Source organism: Amblyomma mixtum, chromosome 5 (genome assembly GCF_055824585.1).
Source record: "Amblyomma mixtum isolate Tamu chromosome 5, ASM5582458v1, whole genome shotgun sequence".
In the NCBI taxonomy this organism is placed as follows: Eukaryota; Metazoa; Arthropoda; class Arachnida; order Ixodida; family Ixodidae; genus Amblyomma; species Amblyomma mixtum.
This window is the reverse complement of record NC_143016.1, coordinates 107,259,492-107,281,083: the sequence shown is the minus strand read 5'-3', so window position 1 is coordinate 107,281,083 and position 21,592 is coordinate 107,259,492. Positions and strand designations below refer to the sequence as shown.

The following is a 21,592-nucleotide window of genomic DNA, read 5'->3' as shown; positions in this document are numbered from 1 at the left end:
CGACACCACGGTAACAAAGCTATTGCATGGGACCAGCGCTGCTTTGTGAGACGAATATTTTGATTGTTGGGAGGTACAGAGGAAAATAGTTCATGCGAACAACTCAGCTGGGAGCCATGATCTAGGGGCAGGGATTTTAGCACAGTGTCTCGCTGCGTCGACGCGACTGCCTGTCGTTACTGGGGTTCCATTAGTGCGTCCGATTGAACGCGCCGAATTTCAATTTCGGTTTGGAAATCTCTGCAGAAATGTTCCTGCCGGCTTGTCAAATGAGTAACCGTTGCGACAAGAGCGTTGTTAGAGCTCGCGCGGGGGACAGGATGGCGGCATTCATGGTTTAGAGAACTGTCAGGTGGTTCCATGCTTTAGACAGAAACCGTTCGCATAACGTCTCCTATCCTTTGATCTCTCCCGATGGCAGAGGGGGGGGGGGGGAGGGGGGGGGGGCGTTAAATTAACGTACGCAGAAGGCGCACCTGCCGTGAAGGGGGAACGCTTCCCATTTAAATTACGAGGATGATCGATCTTTCGTGAATAGTTGCTCTGTACCACGAAGCTGAACGAGTTTTTTTAACGACCGTCACCCTCACTGTTTTATGTTGTCTGGCTAGAATGTCGCAAGAAAGAAGAAGGAAATCAGTGCACGGCGAATGATAAAAGTTTATGCAGGAGTTGAACTTCTGGGCTTTTATTTTTCGATACTTCGGCGGAATTTTATCGTTTTTGATTGAGAATCGAAGTCGCGTTTTTTTTTTTTTTTTTGACGAATGAAATACTGACTTTTTTCGCTTATTTAAGACGCCCCTCCTGTGTGGTCAAAGGCCATTCAAACTTCATCTCGGTGTTTTTGTCGTCATGAACAATTTATATATAAGTAATTAGAATGCAGATATTATTTGGAGCCGTGCTTGTAGAAGAAATTGCTATCGTAACTAAAAGAGTAACTCAAGTTAAATGAAATGGCCGCAAAACAAAAACGCAAATTGAAGTTTTAAAATCTAACGTTTGACGAAAAGTCGTCTGGTCGGGTAGAAGATTCATGATTTCAATGGAAGGAACGCGGACCAAAAGGTTGTGGTTTGATATGAAGACGAAGACGTTTCGGCTTCCATACGGAAGCCTTGATCGAGTGATCAAGGCTTCCGTATGGAAGCCGAAACGTCTTCGTCTTCATATCAAACCACAACCTTTTGGTCCGCGTTCCTTCCATTGAAATCATCAATTGAAGTTTCCTTCTAACAACTAGGTTGTCATTAACGTTGGGTTGTCGCGCTGGGCTCACTGCAAGGGTGGGGCATCACGCTGTCTATGTGTTGGTGGCTGTGATGAAACTGCTGCCCAGTTGTTGCTGCAGCCACAACATACCCTTGCGTGACCTCTATGCACGGTTTCGTGTCACTGTCCTGCATGAAGTTGATTAACCTTCCTAACTGACTAACTGCTCTAAACAGGTGATGTTATTTAACAAACAGTGCTTAGCTTGCAGGCATCGAAGAGATGGTGCTCCCCGGTCGTCGGAGGCGTATAAGCTAGCACAGCAATGCCTCAGGTCGGACAAGTGGGCTACTTATCCAACTATATCATCGCCGCATCATGCCCTGGCTTTCTGATTAATTTCAAGTTTGAGTGCAACTCGCATTCAACAGCCAGCTATATATGCCTTGCATGCCAAGAATACTGACTTCTTTCGGCTGAAACTGAAATCGATGTACTTTTATTAGTTTGTTTTGGTTTATCGCTTTATTTCGGTTTAAACTGATATGTTCAACATCTAAGTATATGGTAAAGCTACTGCGAGGATCTGCGTTGCCAAGTCCACTTCATTAGTGTACGCAACAGCGCCTGGCACCCGCCTGCTTTGTTGTAGGTTCAGTTAACTTGGCAGCAAGGAGCTAGCGCGGTGACTTGCTCTTCGTAGCGTTTACACTAGTTGCCGGGCTCGATTCCAGGCCGCGTCTATTAAATAGAGATGCCGTTGAAGTATGAAAAACTTTTTTGTTTTGGTATGGATTCAAGGAAACCAGAATAATAGAAATTAGCACCGAGGCTTTCAGTGTGGGATTTCGGACAGGAAGGGAGCAAGGAGTTACAAACTCCCACGACTGAAATCATTGCGGCACTTGGTGCGAAGTTTTTGTAATATGGCCATTAAAGCATGGTGTTGAAAAGAGTGCTTTTGTAGCATTTTTTTTTTCTTTTTTTTTTCCATGACACGTTGTTCTCGAGCTCCGGTTAAGTTTGTCAGTTGCTCAGAAACTGCCATCACCCGAAACAGAGGATGGCTGTGGCGTTAAACAAGCAACATTTCGCTTCAGCTTCGTTGTGCCTTAAAAGGCACCATCACAGTTCGCCCTGGGCGCACTATATTGTAGATCCCAAACAGGTGAGACGATAAAAAAAAAGCATAGAAAAACCGAACGTCGTGAGAAAATGTGCTGCAGAGAATGTGCTGCTCCTATAACGTTTTTCGCGCTTGTTAAAACATTCCTTCACTTTCTATTTCTAGAGGCGTCCAGAGGGTGAGCGTGAATTGCTTCCAGACTGGATTTTTTTTTTTTTGCCTTTCTCAGCAATACCTCATCCGTACCCCTTTCTAGTGGATAAAACGTGAATATTGCTCGCGCAGAGTTAACCCCCACCCTCTACCTCCTCTCAGACAGTGTCACGTGACACCCATTAAACACTGCCTTCGAGACGCCAGTTACCTCGTAAACGTGGCTGCACCTCTGGTCACGTCGGCGGCAGACACTCTTGACTAGGCTTCCCCCTTTCCCCTCGTCTCCGAGACAGTCCGGCGTAATACGGCCGTTCCTCACCTCCCGCATAGCTACAACGCAATTGCGCCATGCCATGCGCTGCGGATTCCCGCCGCAGATGCGTTCCGGCCAGATGCCGGCGGTGTTCGGTTGTGCCGCAGCTCCCAGTGGCCGGGACGAGCCGGCTTATATTCTCGTCCCCCCGCGCTCCAATTAGGCGCGGCCCGGATAGAGACAGTGTCCCAGAGAGCGCCGAAGGAGCCGGTATACAATGCAGGACGGGCCGGCGCGCAGCCCGCGAGGGATAGAGGGAGGGAGATTCTAATACTTGGGTCCCACCGATTCCATGCAGCATTCTGTGCTCTGCAGACATGGCTTGTCCAATTAGGAAAGAGAGAGATGGGGAAAGCGAGAGAGATAAGGCAAGGCTCAGTCCCTGCATCACTCCGCCACCGCCACCACACGTAGCCTTCCATCAACTAGTCCGCCTGCGTCCTGGCGAAAAGAGACCGGGCGAAAGCGGTATTCGTTATCCTGATACATTGTTAGAGTCTCGCAAGCATTTCAAAGAAGTAAACACCGCGAGGCTCCTAGGGTTTTTGTTCAAATTCAGAGCATTCGCGACAGTCTATAGCGCACGTCAGGGAGCTCTTTCGGAGCTCTGCGCCGAACTGCTCTGGAGCGAGAAAGCAGAGGCAGCGAGTGGCATGGGGCCCCACTGCATACCTGCATACGTGGACGGCGGCCGCGGCGGTGGTGGCGGGGGTACAACATGGCGCCCGAAGCAGTGTTCCGGCGCCTCGGCTCTTAAGCCGCGCCTCGACGAGAGCGGGGAGCGCACGATGCGGACTTTACGAATCGTGGAATTTCTCGCGGATCCTGCAGCGCCGGCGCCGTGTGCGGGCTTAATTACCGCGCTCGACTAACAATGGGACCACGCGGGGCTTAATCCGCGCTGATGCATCGAGCCCCTTCCCCGCTTACTCCCTTCCCCTTCCTGCTGCTCGCCACCACCGCTGGTCCGCGCCGCCTGGTCGACGCTGCCCCGGAACGAACTCCGATCGGAAAAAGGCCGGGCATCCCGCTTGCGCACGCGCTCCCACGCACGCCCGCTCCGCGGCGCCAGTGTTTCCGGGGCCGTGGATTTATTAATTAGCTGCACGTAGACGGGCGCAACCATCTCCTTCTCCCACCCGACCACCCCGTGCGATGAGTGCGCCAGAGCCCCTTCCAGCTATGGACTGCTGCTACATATTCTACTGCGCGTTGCCACGCTGGTTTAGGCTGAAATGCAGTCCTCCCCCCCCCCCCCCCCCTCTTCTCTCGTCTTCTGAGACCACTGCCTCTCCACCCTATGCTCTTTCAACCAACGGTACCAGCATCTTTTTCATAAGGCACGGCTCTACGAGTCATTTCCACGATGCCTGTCCCCACGATTGTCTTTGGCACGGACTAGTGTTTATGGAGAACTCCCGCTAGGGGCGCGAGTAGCGGCGGTCAAATAGCGCGCAGGAGAACGGTAGGACGAGGAACTAATTGATACGGAGTCATGTAAATGAGAGCCCTGGGATCGGACGACAAGGCTGCAATGCCAGAGCTGACACTCGTAGCGAAACAGCAGACATAGCGGAGCCATATTGGCGGCGGTGAGCGGTGCTTGACCTCTTCAGTGCAGATTAAGTCAAGGATCAAGCGATTACAATAACGGAATTTTTTGTAGCAAGTTGGTCTGCAAAAACTATGAACGGTACGTGGAAGGCTACACATAGGTTACCACAACTAAAGCAGCGTATCTGTCGGTCACTACTTATATCATCCTACACTGTCCGTGTCGATTCTAATGGCGGGTTTGACAGCTATATTGTTATTCACGGAAACCGTAGCAGCCGAAGCGTATATCAGAGGAGACTTTCCTTGCTCTGCGGTCAAACTGCTGTGCTGCCCATCGTAGCCCGCAGTATACGCGGCGTCTTAGCACGTTGTTTTACTCGAGAACTAAGCAGCTTAAACAGTTATCGCATTATAAGCCATAGATCCCCGGTAGTGGCCGGTCCTGTACAGAAGCGGTTCGCTCATCCGTGAGGAATACCACGGGTGAGACGTTGCAATATCTTCCCGCCTTCGTTAGCTTCTGATAATACTTCATGATCTTGATCGAGCACAACGCTTAATGCGCAAGAAGTGAGAGGTCTACTCAACCTTCCACTTCTCACTCTTCTCCTCCTCCCCCATTTGGTTGAACCTATTTGCCTTCCTCAGCGTCGGTGCATCAGCACATGAGCCTAATCCTTTCTGAAAACGACAGCCGATGTAGCATGTTTTTTCTTTAGCCTTTTTTGCAATATCTGAGTCTAAATCCGACGATTTTCGTCGGTCGTACCCTAGCGATTACACAGCTTTATGCAATCTCTCAGACTTAATAAATCCACCGATTTTGGTCTGTCGTTTCCATAAGAATGAAATATCCGGATTCAACTGCACCTATAATACTCTGAGGCAAGTGATACCTTTACAAGATTTATCAAATGCATTGCAACGCACGTCTTAAAAGGACACCCACGTCCCTCTAACTCCATGCACGAGAGAGTAACTTTCTTTCGGAACGCTCTGCAGGACGTTTTATTTCTCTTTTCTTGTTTCTTTTTCTTTCTTTCCTGTGGCGACAGAGTGCAGCCCCACCAATGCTTTGCCCAACAGTCGACCACAAATCTTCCCCCGTACAATACGAGCAAGTTTCTTGGAACACAATCGTGAAATAAGGGTAATATTGAAGAAGGAACATATGACACTGCTGTCTTTTTTTTTTTTTACTTAATAACTTCGGGCTCAATATCAACGCGCGACCTTTTTTCTTGCTGCATGTATTCAACTTTCATAAGCTTTAAACCGCACGGTTTCCCAATGACTCGGTCATCGGGTGAACGGAAAAATCAACCGAACAAGGAGGCTTCCATTGCGCAATAAAGCGAATCGAATGCGATCTCATAAGAGGAATCCTGGCAATGTGAATAGAAAGGAGGGGAGGAGGGCGAGGAAAGAGGGGGCTCCGACAGGGTGAGCGCGCGGCAATAACGATATAATTATCAGCATATTCCTCGATGCCCTAGGAGTCCTGGACCTGAATAGCCGGCCCTCTCGTTTCCCCGCCAGTGCCATAACCCTGCGGCGACACAAAGGACATTGCACACAAGCGGAAGCCCACGAAGAAAAATATTAAGGAAGCCCGCCAAAGGCTTTTTTAAATTCCAGACTGGACCGAAGCTCACGAAGGCGAGTCCGTGCTCCCGTTTTGTCGGGCGAAGTTGTTTACCCTTGTCCTTTCTTTTTTTGCTCATTTTCTACTTGTCCTGCTCAGCCATTGAAAAGAAACTTGTAAAACTTCACTTCAAAAAAGCCTCCTTCTTCCTGCTTTCCTGCGCTTCTGCATTGTAAAAGTGGGGCTTCCTCAAACAACATAACTCGGTCTGCGCACCACGAGACAGTTTCTACGGCTTCGCGCGCCTTTCACTGCAGGGGCCTCCGTCGAAGACCGGTGCCCGACTTGGCTTCTTCAAGGCCTCTGCCTGACCTCTTTCGAAAAGGTAGCCCCCGTACACGACGTGCATTGGCGGTAGCGGTCTAGGAAAAAGAAAATACTTTGGGGTGAAGTATAACCCAACAGTCGCTCACATGACGTCCAGCGTCAAAGCCGCCGTGGGCCGCTGTTAAATGAAATCCGGAGAAGAAACAAGCTCGAATGAGCCTCGCAAGGGCCCGAAACACGAATTTCGCTTTGCGAGCTTCTGGACTGGACATTGCGCGCAGAGCTCTAACACGATGCCTGCAACCGGCAAGAATGGTAATTTAGTTCCTTCAGAAGACCGGAAGCTGCTCTCTCACTTGGCAAAACGCAACAAGTGAAAATGTATCGTTATAAGCATGAGAGAAAGCAAGAAATGCGTTGGCTAGTTTTTCGACTCTATCGTTTCTTCATTGCAATGGTTGCAAGTCTATTCGAAACGCTGTTAGACGCCATCAAAAAAACAAAGAAAAAAAATAACGTAGCTTGACACATTGGAACATTATCTGAGGCTGTCGGCGCATCATCTCGAGATGTCTCTCCGGTGAAGCAATGTGCATTTCAGATATTGTTGCGCTTCCTTTCTTTTTTTCTTCTGCACTACGATGGCAAAGACGACCTGCTATCGCGAATACGAACTCACAAACTAAAAGGTACTGCTTGCCTTTTATTTCTGGTTTTCTTCTCCTCTCCTCAAAATAACGCATTTATGATAGCTTAGCTGTCTTTTTCGACCTTCTGCTAGTGAGACTAATATTTCGCTAATGATTTCCGGATGCGGAAGAAGCTTCTGTGTATATGTCATTCAGAAATACATGAATTTCAAGCCTTCAGGGGGTTACGTTCCCATAGTCTATAGACTCTAAGTAGAAAGGAATAAAAACGGAGTAAACTATCCTCTAGCGCACGCTCTTCTATAAAGGGGAATGCGTTAGAGGACGCTGTACTCATTCATAGTTTTCGCAACAGCGCTACACAACGAGGACAACGAGCAAAGAGTGACACAAAGACGGCGCTGAACTTAACACTCTGTTTTATTAGAAAAAACGCGCATCTTTTTATACAATCCAGGAATCTACGAGCATACGCAACGTCAGTAAAAGCGTCACACCCAGACGTGCCTGTGTAACTCTTTGCTCGTTGTCCTCGTTGTGTAGCGCTGTTGCAAAAATTGTGAATCAGTACCAACTCGCCCAGACTTCCATTCTTCGACAGTATTCAGTGGCTCAGTGGTTACGGCGCTCGGCTGCTGACCCGAAAGACGCGGGTTCGATCCCGGCCGCGGCGGCTGAATTTCGATGGAGGCGAAATTCTAGAGGCCCGTGTGCTGTGCGATGTCAGTGCACGTTAAAGAACCCCAGGTGGTCGAAATTTCCGGAGCCCTTCACTACGGCCTCCCTCATAGCCTAAGTTGCTTCGGGACGTTAAACCCCAATAAACCAAACCAAACCAAACCAGTATTCTCCCTTTTCGAAAACTCCCACATAGCTGTATTCGTGTTCGGAGTGTAGCTTATTGAGTGCTGTAACGTTCGGAAGGTCGTGATGTTTTCGGCACACTATGCTCTGAGCGAAGGTCTTGAGTGCTTTAGCTCTGTCATCCTTTTTCTTCGTGAACGTTTTTAAGTAAGGGATAATGTAACTATAAAATAATTATACCAGAATATAAAGACCGCTACTGTGATATCAGGCAGGCCTGAAGCATGAACAGCACCAGAATAAAAGAACCATTTTGGCACACACGTTTATCTCCAGGGTTATTACAGTTATGCTGACATCGCCACTTGCCATGTCATCGTTATTATGATTAGCTAACGCGTAGAACAACGCGTTCATCCGCCACTTGAACACTTCCAAACGCCAGTCAGCCTGTGTTTATCGCACTATTCCTTTATTATTTTTTTAACACTACGCACACACACGCAGGCTGATAATTGTTATAATCTGGTTATAACCAAGTTTATAAACGGTTAATTCTTCTTAAAACATCCGTCGACCAGCCATGGCAGCACAGTGGCTTTGACGTTCGACCGCTAGGCCCAAGGTCGCAAGGTCAAACCCGGCAGCGGCCACGTTTCAATGGAAGCGAATGTAAAACGTACGTCCTGGATCTGCGCGATGACCGTGCACCTGCATAGCCTAAGCGGGTTGGGATTTTCCTGAAGCTCCCCTTTGACCGCTCTAATAGTAGCTGAGCAGCTGTGGGATGTTAAACATCGTGCATATACTCAGGAATATCAACTGGAGGTAGAACATGATCGGGTATACAGAGTGTTTCAGCTAAGACTTTACACAATTTTTAAAAATAGGCTTCTTGAGTTAGAAGGTCGCTTTTTCTTTTGCATAGCATTGTAAGCAGTTCAGTACACCAGATTACAGCAAATACTTGCTAAATAGGAGGCGGGTTAACTACTATTGGATAATTAACTTTTTAACTATTCCTGTTAGACTCCTCAATTATGGAGAGACTTGTAGCCCACCATAAGTAGCATATATATCAGTTCTAAGAAATTCGAAAACGTGGTTACCCTTAGCGCAATGGTCCCGCAAATTTTGGCTACATGGCGCCAAAATACATGCTCTCTTGAGAAGCTTTCAGGCAAAGCAATCTCTCCAGTGCGTGTAACTCATCAAAATAGCTAAAATTTGTTGGGCCACAGCGATCACGGTAACCGCGTTTTCGAATTTCTGAAAATTGATATGTAGTATGTTACTTATCGTAGGCTCCGCGCCTCTCAATAACTGAGGTGTCTAACAGTAATAGTTAACGAAGAATAAGGTAGAACAGCGACCAAAATAAAAATTCTTAATCATTCAGACAACCAAACACACTCTTAATTGCACTGACGGGGCACTTCCTAGTGCACACACCCGCTGCCTAGGGCACATTTTCAAGCTTAAGGCTCCCGTGTGGGAGCCGAAACGTCGTTTAAGTGTTCATTTTTATTTTGGTCGGTGTTCTGCGTTCTTCTTCATGTACACCCCCGACCAGCCGGGTTTCCGTCCAACCCTCGACTTCAGTAACAGTTAACAAGTTAACTATGCAATATTAGTTACTAAGCCTGCTAGTTAGCACGTCCTAGCTGTATTCTGATGTACTACACCGCTGAAAATAATATGCCGAAAAACGCGGTGTTCTAACTCGAAAATCCTATTTTTAAAAATTGGGTAAAATTTTAGACGAAACACCCTGTATGAATGAGAAGCATCGTTCGTGGCGACCCTGCCATCTAGCGTTTTGTGTTACAAGCAGCGCGTTACCGTAAATATGAAAGCTTCCACTGCATGCGACGGCTAGCGCGAAAGCTTCTTAAAACAGCCGCGTGAGCGTCGTGATACATGCTAACAGCGCGCAACCGCATGTAGTCACTTCACGTCTAAAATTCATCGAAGTTCGAGCGGACACAGTAGGCGACACCACGTAAGTCTACACAGGAGTGCGAAAAGAGATGGGCGCACCCTTAATAGCAGTGCTGCAAGGAAGCACAATGATGCAAGTTGGTTTAGGGTTGGGCTCCCCGTAAGCTTTTGTCCCGCGCAGCTCATACAATACAGGACTTTACGTCTTCGATCGACATGTTCCTGCAACGCACGCTAGTTTTTCATCTCCCTCTTTCCTTCTTGGTGAGACCACACCCTGCCTTCATAATGCATTCTTATTCTTATTGGCTTCTGTACAGAAGCATGCGTCTCTTTTTTTTTTCTTAGAATCTTATTTACCGGTTTGCCCTTTTATCATGCACCTCGCTTTCTTGACAAGCACTCCATATTTCCTCATGATCACAACTTTATACTTTCTCCGGTAATCGTGCGTTTTTCATGGGGCTTCTCTGCACACGACTGAATCCACGAGTACATTTAAACCGCAGCACTGGGACAGATGAGTAGTGAGTGCCCTGAACAAAATCCGTCATCCGAACCATTCTGCGACACACTGACTGGGATCGTGTCGTTAGATAATCTTCTAGCGCTCGTTATTTCAGCGCCGTGCTTAAAGGAGCTCTTGTTTTTTTTTTTTTTCTGAACTGCAAGTGACTGTGGGAGTAAAGATAAAAACCATTATGAGCTACCTCGGTTCTCCGAGCTATCATATTTGGTTTCTTCGTGCTCATCTCATAGGAAAGAAACAAATTTACGGGACAAGAAGAGGTTAAGAGAAACAGCAAAACCAGGCTCCATTGATTAAATGCCCGAGAAATATTGAAGACATCTCTTACCGTCGTAGCAGAATTCGTCCTCTTCGCATAGCGTCTCAACGAAGGAGCAACCTGCGACAAGAGAGAAAGAAGGGGAAAGTTAAACAATGTAGTTACTGTGCGACCGATATTGCTCTCAGTAGTTATTCAAATCGCGACATTTGTATTTTACATCTTTTACAGAGCAGCTATTAAGCCCTTGTGCATTGAGCTGAGCGTCAGTGTTGAGGGTCATTTTAACGGGAAGCTGACGCCCTCATAAAAATGATCTATAGACTCTCTATAAACTTATAGACATTTACCGACCGCGATGGCTCAGTAGTTAGAGCGCTCGTCTACTGAACCGGAGTACCTGGGTTCGCACCCGGCCGCAACGGCCGCGTTTCGGTGTAGCCAACCGCAAAAGGCGCCAGTGCGCTGTGCGATGTCAGTGCACATTAAAGATCCCCAGGTGGTCGAAATTATTCCGGAGCCCTCCATTACTGCACCTCTTTCTCTCTTTCTTCTTTCACTCCCACCTCCCTCCCTTCCCCCACGGCACTGTTTAGGCGTCCAAAACCACTAATTATAGATCTAATTGATTTGCTTTGATATCTTCTTATGTTCATAGTCTGTAGACTGTTTATGAACCAAAATTATTAAAAGTCCTTGGCTATAAATCTATAGATTGTTTATACTGTCCTTAAGAATTGTGTTTGTAGACTAGTCTATAAGATTTTTTATAGAAAGACTATAGACGTCACAGACACTAGTCTATGCAAAGTCTATAGACACTCTAAAACTTTCTGCAAGGGCGGCGAGTGGTTACCGCGCAAAAGGGGGAGGTAATAGCGCTCGCCAGTCGGCATGCATAGCGTGCATGGTTAAACATTCGAGCAACGACGAGAAGAGAACAATGTGCATGCTCCCTCCTCTAGTGGGGTGGCTCGAACGGCAGCTGTAGTAACAACAATGATCTCAGCCACTTTTTTTTTTGCACAGCGAGCGTTGCAGTCGGTACCAGTGCCTCGTTTGTCGCAGCTGATAAACGCGCCGCCTTATGAGAACTTCAACGCCACTGGCGCCAGGACCCAGTGGTCCCATTATTCGCCCTCGTAACTCCTCCAACTGTTATGGCGACCGCCCGAAACACATGCATAAACCTCGTCCCCCAGCAACAGGCCTCGGTCCAACACCTTCAACACACCCCCTGCCACCTTTCAGATCACAAGGCTTCCTTCATGACCATCCAGGACTAAACGACGAGTGCTAGTTGTAGAGCTAGTATGTGTGGAAAATAAAGAGTGCTGTACGACTGTACATATATGCATGACTGTCCCAAATTATTTGCCTCTATATATCGCGGAAGGAAAACATCGGAACAGCTGCGTTAATCATTTGCATTATCGAGCTTCGCAATCGTTCAGTGCTTTTTTTTTCCCCTCGGGAACAATATAGTTCTCGAACATGCGCAAGACACAAGGCTCAGAACTTTCTGTCAGCACGATCTTGCCGTGGCGCGCATGTTGGGCTGGCGGTGCCCTGAAGGTAAAAAAGAATAAAGTGATAGTTATGTACCACTTCCTATAGGTGTACCTACTGCCAGACTCTGCTAGACAGCCTTTTGATCAGTCAACGTGCAAACACAGAAGGTTTCGGCTAATGCATTGCATATGAAGCTGTTTATTCTAAAGAAATTACTAGTCGCAGTTCGCGTTGTAAAAAAAAATTGTGTCAGGTAGGTTAACCGTGACCTCTATTAATTGACATTTCTGGCATATCGTGTACCGTGTTACCGCTACCTGAATACCGGAAGCCCGCCTACCGCCAGTGAGCATGCGATGATTGGTCCCGATGCTGCAGGCGCGCGCGCAGCTGCCGGGTACCTGGCGCCATCTGCCGCCGTCAAGGTGATTTGCGCACGCGCACTGGCTGCGCGCGGACTTCCGGTACACAGGTACCGCTCACACGGTACACGGTATGCTAAAGGTGTCCAATAACGGTCCACTCATAAGATGACCCTTTTCGACTTAGAGTTGATCGAGTTAAAGCCCATCAGCTTTATGGCCGCACCACACACCTCTCTCCCGTGCTCATGCTTGTCCGGGCTACCCTCGAACGCTGCCTCTTTTCCTGCCAGGCCGCCATTTAAGACAGCCTCTTCTCCTACCGCTCTCCCGTCACCTGGAGCGCTTGGCTTTCTTCCGACCGACCAAGGAAACGTCATCGTTTAATTGAGGGTCTACAAACAATTTTTCCCTGTCTTCCTCTTTAAGCTCGACGAAGAACAGAGTTGTCCACGTACTGAACCTATCAAACTGTACAGGGCTTGATATAACAATCCGTACTTCTGAGAAAGTACTGAACAACGTCTTCCCCGTGTTTTAGCAAGAGCGCTTTCTCCACGGTCCCCAAGAATGTTGAAGCTTAGGCCTACTCAATACATTCACGAATGTCAGCTCACTGTAGCTCTTGCTTTCACACACTGGGACGGCGACGACTTCGTCAATCCGCTTTTAACAGAATATGCACTTATAAAAAACTATTACCAATGACAGGTATAATGACAACCGAAGAAAGAAGCCGTGCCTTCCTCTCGGCATAAAGATGTGGCTGTTATGCAGTGCTGTGCATGCGTTTTGCTACTCTTTCTGCGTGAGTTGTCACGTACTAATTGGCAATATGCATCTGTACTGTGACCTGTAAATCTTCTTGCAAAACAAAACTTTCCCCTCATCTTCCTTTTGTGCTCAAAGTAGCGACCCCAGTGCCAGTTCAGGACCGAACTGAAGGTATGTAACCCTGTACAGGGTCACCTGATTCCAGCTTTTCAGCCATTTGACGCCACTTCCTTTTGTTCCGGTGGAACCAAATACGTAAAGTAAACCCAACATTAAATGACAACAAGGAAACCTCGCAATCGATGCTGGACAGCCATTGTGCCAAACAAATCGAGGAGGGCCAGTTCACGGTTCGAATGTCACCATACAGGCTCCATGAAGATATTGGATGAAAAGCTAAAATCAAAATAAGTTGAAGCTGAGCGTCATGCTCTGATACAAGGCTTTCAGCCAGCAAACCACAGCATGGCGCCAAGCTCTGCGGAACTATGTAGCATTTTCGCCGCCTGGGCATCGTCTCTTTTCTCGCTCACCCTCTTTCTACAGGGTTGACCCGGACTGCGATCGTTCGCACGCGCCCGCTGGGCCAGCCCTCAAGTTGCCGAGACCCAGCGCGTGGCCCCGGGCCGTTTTCAGAGCATATCTTCTTCGTGGAACCTCCGAATAGCACGAAGCGCCGCTAAAAAGAAAAGCCCATCAAAAAATAAGTTAAAAATCATTTTCCAAGGCAAACAAAGTGCGGCGGCGACGACGAGGCGTCGGTTTACGTCCTCCCATCTCCACAGCCACCGACACAGCCGGCAGAGGATCGGGAAAGGGGGAAGGTGAGGGAGAGCCCGCTCCTTTCAATCCCTGCTCGGCGCACCCCATTCAGGTCACCCCTGAAGGCTCGCTTCAGAAGAAAGGCGGCCTTTCGGACACGGCCGTCGAAACCTGATCTTGGGCGCTCCGGTGACGTTCTTGCCCGCTATCCCTCCTCCGCCAACCCTGCCTGCTCCCTTTGCGAGACCAACAAACGCACGCTCGGGTGCCCGCCACACACGTACATGCTCAGACCACCTCTCTCTCCCCCTCTCTCCACTGCTTTCTATCTCTCTCTCAGGCCTCCGACTCGAAGCCATACCTCCACACGCTAGGAGGACAGCATCCACTGCCCTTTGCCTTTCCACGTTCTCCCCCTCCTCTGCCCCGCTTCCCCCTTCGCTGCCAGGTTAACGTTTCCTTTTGAAACGAGGCGACTCTATCCAAGGAGTTGCCCGGCCGGAAAATGCATTAAAGCGACGTCCACCCTCATCCTTCTGAACTGGAGTAGCGCGACAGCCGCTCGACGGGAGTAATTAAATACCCCTGTGTGTAGTAGCCTTTTCATGGTCAGCTTCACCCGCCCTCGCACCCCAGCTGAATGTTCCCGTTTGCCGTTTTTCAACCTTTCAGAGCTTGTTGTCTTTCCCTTCTGATCCCTCGCCGAACTTATCGTGGCTAAAGAGAAAAAAATACTCGCTTTATTTTTTTTTTTTCGGGCATGCACTGTGATAGACTGCTTTTGGAGGCACCGAAGTTAGTCACCATCGAGGAACAAGCAAAGATTAACCAAAAGGACTCATTTCAGGCGTGAGTTCCTTTTAACTCGGGGGAAACAAAAAAGGAAGACTGGGGATCTTTTCGCGAGACTATCATCAAAATACAACCTTCTTTCTCTTCCCGTTCATGCTCGCTTCCCACAAAGAAGGTATTATGCGGTATTAAGTTCTCGTGTTCCTGCGTACCATGCTTGTCTTGCTTGGCCGTGCCAATAGAAAGACCAGCCCTTTCTACCTTTGCTCGCTCCAACCGCCACGGGTTGTACACGGCAAACATCCTAGCTTGCTCTAGGTAAGCAGGCTTATGAAAACAGCTGCCCCAACAAAAGTCCGTATCGCTTTGCTTATGGCGCTCTTGTTCCGACGGAAATGGGTCGTTATGGTACGAAATACCAACGGTCAACTTTCCTTCCATCTATTGAATTGGCAGCACAGAAAACAACCGCAAACACGAGGCGATGAGAAAGAATACGCGTTTAGCACGTGCAATAATTACCACATGATTTGCCATTAAAAATCCAGTCCTGTTGCTTTCGAGGAAATAAATCGATAGAAAATCGAATACGTGACGATGTCATGATGTTGCGACCACAGCCTCAGGCCATACTTAAGAAAATCTCAAAATTAACTAACCGAAAACAGAATTCGTCTGAAGCGAGTTCGTCTTAACGGGAGTCAAGTGTAGGGTGAATGTGCCAGTGACTTACGATCAGTCTAATTGGTGTCCCTCTTGAAGATAACAGCGCCACCAACATGAGGCGGCAGAAGAAGAGAGCTGGCTTCAATGTGACCTTGTTGGCAATTTTGCCCCTATTTTGTCTATATTATCCGTAGTGTTATCTTCATGTCAGTTATTAACTTCTCTTTCTGCAGCAACTTTTTCCCCTTAAGGAACAGCCTGTGGATAGCAATGGTAAACATCAACATTTTTCAACCTCTTCGGATTGCTTGCACGATACGGCTTTCAACAAATTCTCTTTCTCACATATGAAACGGAGCCGTCACAAATGAACAAATGCTGGGATTCATTGTTATCATTGTAGTAAAGACTACTCGAAGGAGGTAGCAGAGAACTTGATATACATATAGCCGTAGCATCGCGTTGCGAAATATGTGCAGTACTTTGCATAAGCGGATGCAGGCCGGATATAGTTTCGTGATAGCGAAAGAAACTAACACACTTGCACGGAGCGCGCCTATGCTGATTTTAGTCTGTCGTTATGCATCCCTGCACAAGGAGGCAGCATACAGTTCACTCACGGCGCCGCGCAAAAGATCACTGAATTTTTTTATCTTTTCTTTTCCCGCAGAAAGAACGCTCCTTTCTTGACAGCCGTAAAAGATCAGCTATTTCGTCAGACAACAATTTTGCAGCATTATGTCAGTTCAGGTTACCCACCGCGCACACTTCTGCAGAAGATAGCATGCTTTTTGTCAATGCGGAAATGGCAAGTATACCAAAGTTAGGGTCTGAAATCTCCATCTCTCATTGTCCTAAGGCGCACACAGGTCTCATCTTTAAGTATCAAGGCTATAGAATGACTGAAGCTTATATTCTACTGTCATTCCGCACGCATGGTTTCGAGAGCGCTGAAACTAATCTTACGAATTAGTCGTATTCTAAGAGGATGTAGCAGAAACTTCGCGACGGTCCAACATGTCGCTTGACACGAATAATTCTGCGGCAAGCAGACGTCGGCGCTTAATTGGCAATGAAGTTTATCGCGTTAGCGCTCAGCTTCACACTCGGCTAGATTTTCTCTCCGCTCAAGCTTTGGCTCCCGGTCAAAGGCAGAAGACTTCAGCTAAGTTAGTTTCGGTTTCGACTACTCCAGTGCACCTTTTGCCTGGAAGAGAACTCATGCTTAAAAGAGGAAATTACTGCACACGCAGAATTCGCGTCTTATATTCGCATCAAGAAATTCTGGACAGGTTCTTTTTTTATAAGTGGAGGTTGCTTATGATCTCAGTTTTTCCGCATATCGTAAGATTGCAGCAAACATTGAATGTATCCGCGGATGCTTCCTAGCGACGTGGGTAGTTTTCAGCTGTACATTGCCAAAAACACGCCCCATTGGTTTTCTGTGGCCGTCTTCACTAGTAGGTGCGAGCACAGTACAAATTTCAAAAGCAAAGTTTTTTTCTTTAAGCTATAACCACGAAGTCCCATGACGCTCATTGCGTGCTACAAGCAGTGGTTTTATGAGGAGAGGAACTTGCATATCTTGTCTTTGCAGGCTCTCCGATAAAGATTTGTAGACTCGCCAGTGTGACTCGCAGGACGGACAGCTTCGTCACCCATAAAAACTATTCTCCGAGAAGCTGCTCAATCAAGCTAGCCTGTTCATGGGCCCATGTTCAACCAAAACAACCGCGGCAGTGACGACAAGGCGTCCAATGTGTATGGACAGGCTGGAACCACGTGGCAATGCATATGTGACATAGCTATGCTGTAAAAAGTCGCCTGTAGTTTTCATACGGCTTTTCAACTGAAGCTCAACGTAGAAGCCACGGCATAACTGAACTCCAGTGCTACTCTTTCTTTACACTAGCTGGATTGTGGTTTGTTTGCTCATCTCATTCCTTGTACAGCTCGTTACGGTTCGATAAGGTTGAGCGGGTCAACACAAACAAGTTGTGCCCCTCAGTGGTGTAAAGAGGGTTGCCTAACACGATAAGCTAATTATCAGCGCACGTGCACTCCGATTCCACCCGCATTTGAGACCACAACGCGTTATGCAGGGAAGTGAAAATTAAGCTTTACAGATTTCTTAAAATTAGTCTCTGAATGATGCGTGAAAACTACCTCCGCCCATAAGTTGTGTGGCCATGGCGGACATAAAGTGAGATGACAACTGATACCGTAAAGCACCGAACTCACTAAAGTACATTAATGAACTTTTTAGCCACTGTGGCTAGCGTGAATCTCTACACTAAAAACATAGAGGCGGTCGCATTTCTAGACTATTCCATTTGGTAGTGTCCTTTTTGAGCACACGTCTTCTCATTTATTCCCGCCAAAGTTTCCAGTTATTTCGCGTAATTACGATTACAAGGCGGCGGCAGTGGACGCGAAACTCCTCCCTAGCGTGATACAGTTGTTACCTCGCGCTTTTCTGAGATTTCGCGTTAGCCAAAGGTGAAAGGGAAACAGTTAACAGCTTCCGCGACCGCTGTACGCCGTTGGCAGACGGAACGTGGCGTCACGCGGGTAGGAGTTTCGCGCCGATCCACACCGGCTTGGAGGGTCAATTGCGCTGAATATTTGGACGCGAATATCTGGAGCATAGTTTCCAATATCACAACACCCGTGTACTGCTGCCACTAAAGTGCCTATCCGGTTATTTTAGTTAATTAGGTACCTGACATTGACAATTACCTCTCTTTGTGTCCCCGTAGCCGCATAATATATGAGCAGGGGTGGATTACATGCATCATTCAGTGCCTCCGGTTGAGAGATCTGTAGAGCTTAATCTTGAACTCCTTGTATAATGCGCGTGAGGGAAACAACCATGTACTTGGTTGCGGATAATTCTCAAAGCTCGGTACACGTGACAACAGTGGCTGAATTCTTATTCGAAGAAGATATATTAGCAGAACACCGACATAATGAGAATGGCACGGAAAATTGGAAAAGTGGAACTGGAAAGTGCTACAGTGGTAAAAGTAAAAAACAGAGACGCTGCAAATGCTGACAGCGCCAGTGAGTTCAAATATCCGTGGATATGTGTATACAGGAGTGGACAAAAATGAAAACGGGATGAGTAGGATAATAATACGAAAGTTGACCTAGCACATGCTTCGTGAAGGATGCATTGTTTAAAGCCATAAATGTTAAGGACACGCTCTCCGATTCTGAGACGACGGCATAGCACTTTGCCACACTGATTACTCTGCGTGCAGTGCCATCTCGAATGACGTCACTGCAACGCGCCTCCCAAATTAGTCAGCATATCGTGATGTGACTCTTGAAGCCACCGCAACGCGCAACGGGAGGGCACCATGCTTAGTGAGCAGAACACAGTGACGTCACGAAGTACAGCATAGGAGACAGACGACAAATAATAACGAATAAGCGATGATATTCACTACCGCGAACAACTGTCGCTGAATGTTGCGTTAAACCGTGGTAACCGCCGTGATGGTTTCCGAGACCGAAGTACCCTTGTGGCTTGATGTCATATATAATTTTACAGAAAAACGGACAGCCAAAACCGCTTCTTCGCTCATATAGCGGAAGTGTTGACCGCCGTAACAATGTATAAATATTAAACCCACAAGCGCAGCTTAATTTTAAAAAAAATGCTCTGAGTAAGGACTCTTGCTGCAGATAATTCGTATCTCACGCGTTGCTTGAGTGCTCAGAGCAACTCTGCACCGCCAAAAGAATTGCACGATCTGTAGTTTCTCTAGAATCGCAGGCTCTAAATTCAAACTTCTAGGTTACTACTAGCTGCCTAAAATTTCATGAGCAGCTTTAACTGGATGACTAGTATAAGGGGAATTATTGAAAACTCTGGCTTGCTCCTAGCGATAATCGAAAATGGACCGGAGTCTTGTTTCGTAACGTGAGAAAATGTTTCTAAATCTTTGATGCACCTATATGCACGCCACATCCTGCGTGGTCTATGGGAGACGTTCTTAACGCATTTAACCTTCGGGTTATCTGCAGCGTTGATATCCCTTGTTATCAGTGGCTTATAAGTGGCAACCTTGGGAAGCGCGTGAAGAACGGCAGGCAAAGCTCATGTAGAAAGTTGAACGTAGTGTTTGGAACAGGTATATGGATGGTCTTCGCTTTTCATGGGAAGTGCACGGTTACTTTGACACCAGCGTTACTTCGTTTAAAACATTGTCAGAGTAACGGAAAGCTGGACAAGTGCAGTCCGCTTGTGGACAATAGCGCAGAAATACTAAGATGAAACAAAGGCAAGACAGAACATCCGCTGACTATTTACTCAAGGTTCAGTCGCACAAGAAAGAAATATAACCCCTTTAGTCACGGCGTACAAAAATGTGCACCCATCTTGCTCTTGCCGGCTTCTGCTACTGCTTAGATATATATGTGCTGCGAACGGCTACAGCTTAGTTTTTGAACACTTTGCGGTAAACCGTGTACCATTTTAAACCAGACATGAGAAATAAACGCCGAAAACCACTTTTGAGATGAGCGCCTCTGCGATCTGCATCCACCGTTGTGGCACCGGAAAATATGTGTATCCATTCGCGTCTTTTTGCCTGCATGAGCATTACAGGAGCCGTAAAGTCAGCTGAATTCTTTCTATAATGACTTCTCACAAAAATATGCCAAAAGAAGTTCAACCGACATTCTAAAAACCCTGTAGGGTACAACGACGCGAAAGGAGCTGAATAATTGATTGTTATTGAAGATCCACTCTTCCCATGCCATCAAGGCATCTCGTTCACAAAAATCTGAAGTTTCAAAGTTTTCCCCTGAAAGGATCCGAATTCCTGACGAAAAGTGACATACATGTTAGAAAGATGACGTCACCCTTCTATTCTCATGAAACGCTCTCTAAAAGCGAAATTTCGCATTCTTCAGTGCAATAGATGGCTTGCTAACATACGTGGTGTCATCCTTATGAATATGAAAGGCTGCGGCTACGCTCGTCGACAGACTTTCTTGGCTATGAAGGGAAGGCTGGTGGAGAGGAGCGTTTGTAACTACCTCATTGCGCCAAATAGCTCGGTCTCACGACTGCCAGCTGACCGCTTGGCGCATCGCTCTCAACCCAGCAGCTTCACTCCGTCGCTGGTGTCTAGCAGTGACTTCTATGACAGTTATCTGCAAGAAGACGTGCCGAGAAAATTCCTTGTAACCACGAGAACAGTTTTTCCTTGATTTTCCGATGTTGAAGGAGGCCAGCTTGTTTAAAAAACATGCCTTAATAAGGGCTTTTGTCAATGTACTGTGCTTTAAGAGAAAACTAGCGACTGCAAGAGGGGACAAAGTTCCGCTGCGTAGGAGCAGAAGGCGTGTTTCAGCTCCGTAGTTTCCTTTTCATTGCCAGAAAAAGTTGTCTCTTAGTAAAAGCTCCCTTACCGTCTTACTGCTGTGCTAGAAGATGACTTCGATGCCGTCTGGTATCGATTTAGAGTTATGTTTCCAGCAATGCAAGCCCAAATTCGTCGAAGGCACCAAGTGCCATGGAAATATTTTATGCTCTCTGAGGAACTTTTTCTTCCTCTGAGGCGCTACTGGACAGCATTGCGTCAGTATGGCCCGATTCCACCATCTTTGTGAGTTGTTACATGTAGATGTTCTTAAGAGCATTAGACCCTTTACATTTGTCAATAACACGTCTGTCTGCAATAAAGGTCAAAATGACAAAATAGTAACCACGTGACCACACTATATCATATAGCAACAGCGGGAACGTAAATCCTCAATTCATACCTATACTTTTGATTCGTTATATATGCGCCAGTACAGCGGTCATCGAGGTAGGACACCCCCCCCCCCCCCCCTCCCAAGACTACTATATACATAAAATTTGGGGGCCAACCTTTGCCTTCACTCCTACTTTGTCCTCGTTTTTGGCGCTAAACTTCATCATGAACCTTTTGACGCAGAAATGTTGCAAGTGCCGTCAAATGACTTGGCATGTTCGTGAGGATAAAATTACTAATTGAGATGAAGCCCAAAATATCTTTGAGATTCGCAACGACGACTTTTCCGCCACCAAACCTTGCATCCCGAGCACCTCGACTACCATTACGGCAGAATCTTTTGTCGCCGAGGGTTTCAGACAGTGTCAAACGATTCGTCATGTTGTGATGCACACGTTTATAAAACTTATTAACTGATATAACGAGGAAATATATCGGGTATGACGGAGCTGGCTGTAAATGGCAATAGTAGCGCAAAATCCATGAGGTAG

General features: G+C 47.2%; 1 protein-coding gene across 1 annotated transcript in view; it reads right to left on the bottom strand.

Annotated features, from left to right (window-relative positions):
• Positions 1–21,592, bottom strand: part of IA-2 (tyrosine phosphatase IA-2) — a 514,718-nt gene that overhangs the window by 387,394 nt on the left and 105,732 nt on the right. Inside the window, exon 2 of the mRNA XM_089545824.1 lies at positions 10,532–10,582. Coding sequence (XP_089401950.1) covers positions 10,532–10,582 — 51 coding nt within the window. The remainder of the gene's footprint in view (positions 1–10,531; positions 10,583–21,592) is intronic.